The following is a 5,252-nucleotide window of genomic DNA, read 5'->3' on the forward strand; positions in this document are numbered from 1 at the left end:
GGGGGGCACCTTTGCACCGTCCTTGGGAACTTGGATCCTAGACAGGTCCCCACGCCCATCCCCTTCCGAGTACAGACGATAAGACTCAGAAGGAAGAAGCAAGGGCTCCCTGAGCGGTGTTACCTCCCGCTAATCAATCCAGGAAGCCTCACGACCTTATGTGAGGGGCGGGGCAGCGACAGATCAGATCCCTCACTTCCTCAAGCCTTGGTTTCTTTTCTTCAAACGGGGGAAACAACACCTTTGCTATGAGAATCGACCGATGGTGAGAACATAAAAACGTTAAAAAGCACACTGACCACCGAAGTCAGTCTCCGTCACCAGCGCCCCGCTCTTGAACCAGCTCCCTCCCTGGCCTCCCCACCAGCTTCCCAACCAGAGGAAGCCCAGTCTGGTCCCCGGACAGAACTGGCTGCAGTTTCTGGAAGGTGGGAGGGGGGCTCTCCGGCTCCTCACTGAGCCTCTGCTCTCATGTGCCAGCGCCGCTCCCCTCCAGGGGCCACCGGGACCCCAGCTGCATCCCCTCAGGTCCCCCCAGGACCACCTGGAAGCTGGTCCCCGGGCTGCTCGCTGGGTTCTCTGCCCGTCATGAAATGGTGCCACATGGTCTCTATATACAGACCCAGCCGTCTCGGACGTGGGCCCTGGTGCGTGGCGTCACGGAGCCAGCAGTGCTTCCCACCCCATTATGGCCGGCCCAGCCGAGCCCGGCTGCAAATGGCTTCTCCTGCCTGGGGTGGGGGTGGGGGGGGGCCCCGACTTGCCCTCCACAGCCGAGGAGCGATCTTATCTTTAATTGACAACTGGCCGCCTGCCATGCCTCGCCACTGGCCGCCTGCCATGCCTCGCCTCTGCGGCCCAGGCTCCAAGCCCAATTCTCCCTTTCGCTTCAGGAACAGGCTTCCCTCGCATCTTCCCTCCCCTCCCCTCCCCTCCCCTCGGCCCCCGTGTCCTCAGTCCTCACCCGGCTGCTCTGTCCTCTGTGGGTGTGGCTGGGTGCAGACGGCAGAAACCTGGGGAGAAAGCCCGAGAGCTACAGGAGAGGGTGGGGCAGGAACGGATGCTGTCTGCATCTCCCACATGTCATACCCAGACGCCAGGTCTTTCCGCTCGCTGCTGTTTCTGGCGTAGGGGCTACCATTGTCCCCATTCTACCCCATTCTACAGACAGGGAAACTGAGGGTCAGCGAGGTTGTCCCAGATGGCTCACCTAGTGAGTGGCAGCTTTAAACTGAGGCCCTATGACTCGATTATGCCTGGAGTAGGAGGAAGAAGTAAGACAAGAGAAAGGAAGACCAGCCGGGCTGGTGTGGCTCAGTGGTTGAGCGTCAGCCCATGAACCAGGAGCTCACAGTTTGATTCCTGGTCAGGGTACATGCCCAGTTTCAGGCTCAGTCCCCAGTGGGGGGTGTGCAAGAGGCAGGACGCTTCTCTCATCATTAATGTTTCTCTCCCTCTCTCTGAAATCAATAAAAACATATTTAAAAAAAAGAGTAAGGAGAACAAACACACACCCAGACCTGGCCTCGTAATTCCCAGGGCCCAGTGCACAACACAAGCCCAGGGCCCCTTCAGAGCCATGAGTCATTTCAAGTCAGCGGCCGCTGAGATGAAGTCAAGCGTCGGGCCCTTTTGAGCAACTGCCCAGGCCACAGGCCCGTGAAGCCAGCCCTGCGTGTGCCCTTATGTGACAGTGAGGGGCGGCCCTGTCACTTCCCACCCCCCCACCCTCTCTGGGCCCCGGTGGCGCTCATGCCCCAGCCCTAAGTGGTCCCGGCTGTGCCACCAGCCCCTCGCCGGCCTCGGTTCACCAGCCATCCAGGCTGCGCAAGGCTGTGGCATCCCCTGGGCCCTGGCCCACATAAGGTGGTGCGACTTCGGGGGGAGGGAGGCCCTGCACAAACACGCAGGGACACAGTGGCGGCCTAAGCAACGGCCTCTTCTTCCAGGGGCGGCGGGAGGCCCTGTGGCAGGGGGACTCAGAACCCGCCTGGGAGGCAGGGGAGGCTCAGGGTGCGACCTTGGGCAGCACACGCTTCCTCTCTGAGCACCAGTGTCTCGCTCCCAATGGATGATGCCCGTGGGGGCGGGGCTACGCGGAGGGTGTCGCATTTCTCAGGTGTTGGGTTGGGAGCCAGGGGGGTCCCCACAGACACAGAGCCGGAAAGGAGAGGCGGAGGCGGTCGCTCACACGCAGGAGCAGCTGGACGCTCCAGATGTCTTTATTGAGGGTCGAGCACAGCATGACAGTCGAAGGCATGCAGACAGGGTGACAGGGCCCTGGCCTAGGCTTGCCTCAGACACACAGGAGGGGGCAGCTTTAGAAAAGGACCAACACCAGGACCAACGCCAGGGAAGGGCGGGGCGGGCGAGGAGCGGGGAGGGAGAGCCGAGGGAGGGGCAGAGGCCAAGGTCGAAGGGTCACCCGGCCTCCGCTATTGCACGCATCCTCTGGCCACCGGCCAGGAAGTACAGTATTGCAACTGGTCTCCACTCGCCCGAAGCTTCCCCTTCTCAGACCCCTGAGCCCGGTGGGCAGACAGGCCCCTTCCCTGCCTGTCTGCCCGGCAGCATCATTGAAAACACACGGACGAGGGAGACAGAAAAACCAAAGATTAAAAAAACCCAAAATGCCCCCTCAGTCAAGGACACAGGGAAGGGGGGCAGGGGTGAAAGAAGCTGCAGAGAAGCCCCTGGAAGTCCCCCCACAACTGGGGCGTGGGGTGGGAGGTAGAACCCCAATCTGGGGTGGGGTGGGGCTGGTGGGGCAGTGACCCCGGGGGCAGCCTGGCCTGGCACAGGCCACCGGCCCACAGGGAAACACCCCCACAGGGAGAGTCTAGCCTGGGCCCACCCAGCTGGACGGGCGGTCCCCAGGCAACTTTTCCTGGGACATTCCACACGCGGCACGTACAACGCGAACAGGGAATCAGTGAAGGGAAGGGAGGGGGGCCTGGGGGAGGAGCAAGGGCTTGGGGAGACGGCCTGACAAAGACAGACCACCAATAGCACGTGCACTACACACACGAGTACAGTATGTATGAATATAGATGCTATATGTGCATATATATCTCTTCAATCACAACAGAACAAAACGTCGGACCGGATGGCTCCGGGCCCCGGGGGTCAGACGGGAGCTTTTCCATCCGTCCTGTGCCAACAAGTCTTGCCCAGCGGAAGGTCCTTGCCTGGGTTCCAGAGTCCCCCTAAGCCTCTGGCTTTCTGTCTGTCTGCCTGTCTCTCTCACGTTGCTGCCGCGTTAAGAGAGGGTGAGGACTTCGGCCTGGGCATAGTTGGACGAGAGAGCGTCTTGGCAGGTCTCTGTGTTAAAGAGCACAGGTGTGAGACACTGGGACGCACACTTTCGGCTCAACATGGCCTTCAGGGGGCGGAGGGCAGGGAGTTCAGCAAAAGAAAGGGAGACACAAAGAATGAGACGTTAGGAGGAAGGCAGCTGCCGAGGAGGCTGTGGGCTAGAGAGCAGGCCAGGGGCAGAGCTGGACAGCATGGGGACACAGGGCTCAGAGGCCCGGAAGGGCAGGGATGGGTCAGGGTCCGGGGTGAGTCCCTTCACCACCCTTCCTCCTCCCGGGTGATGTTATGGCTCAGCTCCACACCTGCTCAGGACAGAGGGACCACTAGCCCAGGAGAGGGACCCAGCTCTGCAGCCCGGCACAAGGCAGAGGGGGACGCTCCTGCTGGGCCTGTCAGCCCCGAGCCAGCAGCCGGCTGCTGCCTGCCCACTCGGGCTCCCCCCTCCCCTCCCCACCCGGCTCCATCTGCCACCACCACCTGGGGCCCGCCCATTGTTCCAGGGGCTCAGCCATGGCATACCCAGCCCCCCTCCTCCATCAGGCAGGTGGAGTCCCAGGGCTGGAGGCTGAATGCTGACCAGGAGGGCTGGGGAGCATGAATGTGCCCGTCCTTGTTGAGAAAACAAACCCGGCTGGTCCCAGCTCACAGCCTCGCCTCTCAGAAGCCCTGGGGCTGAGAAGTGGCCTCCAGCCCCGATACAAACTGTACAAACTGAACGTAAGGTTAACTCCCAGGCTGCTCCCCTGCTCGGCGGAGAGGCTGGGCCCAGCTGTGGAGAAAAGGCTTCTAGAAGCCAAGGAACAGGTACAAGTCCAAGTCAAGATCCAAGGTGAAGTGCACTGGGCTGTCAGATTGTGGGGGAAGGGCGAGGAGAGCCTTCCCCGGAGGAGGGAGGCCCGAGCCTGGGTCAGCCTGGGGCCTTGCAGGCAGCCCCCTGGCTCCCCGCCCCCCCACCCCCCCCAGGGTTTTGTCAGCTCCAGAACCTGCTTTGCCTTCCCCAGGGCCCCCGGAGACCGAGGTGCTGAGAGCTAGAGGGGCAGACACCTGCGCGGCTCTCCATTGGCGAGGTGCTGGGTCAGGGTCTCCCCTACAGAAGCCAGGGGGCCGGGAGGGACGTGGGGGAGCCCCTCTCCCAAGGCACTGGGGGCTCCAGCCTGGCACTCCTGCCTCCCATCGCCCAGGGACATCTGTGCCCAGCACCGGGGCGCCATGAGCAGGCCCATCCCCGTGGGAGGAGAGGGGGCGGTGGGTGCCGTGGAAACTTGGGCTCCTGACAACTCAGGGGACGGCTGCCACAGAAATAGCCGCCTCAGCTCCCTGAACCAGAAGCGCCAGGCAGGGGAGAAAATAGCCGCGGCGCCCGTGCTAAACCGGACGCTCAGCTCGTCACGTCCCCGCAGAGCCAGGCCCGGGGGCCAGGGGCCAGGGAGCTCTGCGGGCAGGACCGAGCCGTCCCCACGAAGGAGCAGCTGGGCCCTCGCACTCGGCCCCGAGGGAGAAGGTCCCTGGCTCTCCATCCAGAGCCCAGGGCTGTCCTGTCCCTGAAAGGGACCTGCTCCCTCTGAAGGGTGGTCCCATGGGTCCCCTGTGTCTTCTCCACTCTTAGGGGGACACTTCACTGTGAGAGCCAGTGGGAGGCGGCCCCCAAGACCACAGCAGGGCTGGGCTCTCCCAGCCCCCACAGGGAACAGACCTTCTGGAAGGCGCACCCCGAGCCTGCCCAGGGCTGGAGGCGCCGCCGAGTGGGGTGCTCCCGCGCTCCTGAGCGAGCTGACCTTGGCTCCCAGTCCGCCTCCCGGGGTTTTCCCAGCGTCCTCCGAACCCTGTCCTGCCACACCCACCCTTGCCCACCCTGGAGGCAGCAGGCACGGCCCTTCTTAGTCACTCCCTCAACCAAGTTGCATAATCTGACTCTAAAAATTGCCAGGCGCACGGCT

The 5,252-nt window shown here is 63.0% G+C and overlaps 1 protein-coding gene across 1 annotated transcript in view; it reads right to left on the minus strand.

The window, feature by feature from the left end:
- Positions 1–2,186: 2,186 nt before the first annotated feature.
- The window catches only part of KCNC4 (potassium voltage-gated channel subfamily C member 4), a 19,389-nt gene continuing 16,323 nt past the window's right edge, over positions 2,187–5,252 (minus strand). Inside the window, 1 exon segment of the mRNA XM_006110137.3 lies at positions 2,187–3,321. Within this exon segment, the coding sequence (XP_006110199.1) occupies positions 3,260–3,321 (62 nt within the window). The 3' untranslated portion in view covers positions 2,187–3,259.

Source organism: Myotis lucifugus, unplaced genomic scaffold (assembly GCF_000147115.1).
Source record: "Myotis lucifugus unplaced genomic scaffold, Myoluc2.0 scaffold_101, whole genome shotgun sequence".
NCBI classification, from domain to species: domain Eukaryota; kingdom Metazoa; phylum Chordata; class Mammalia; order Chiroptera; family Vespertilionidae; genus Myotis; species Myotis lucifugus.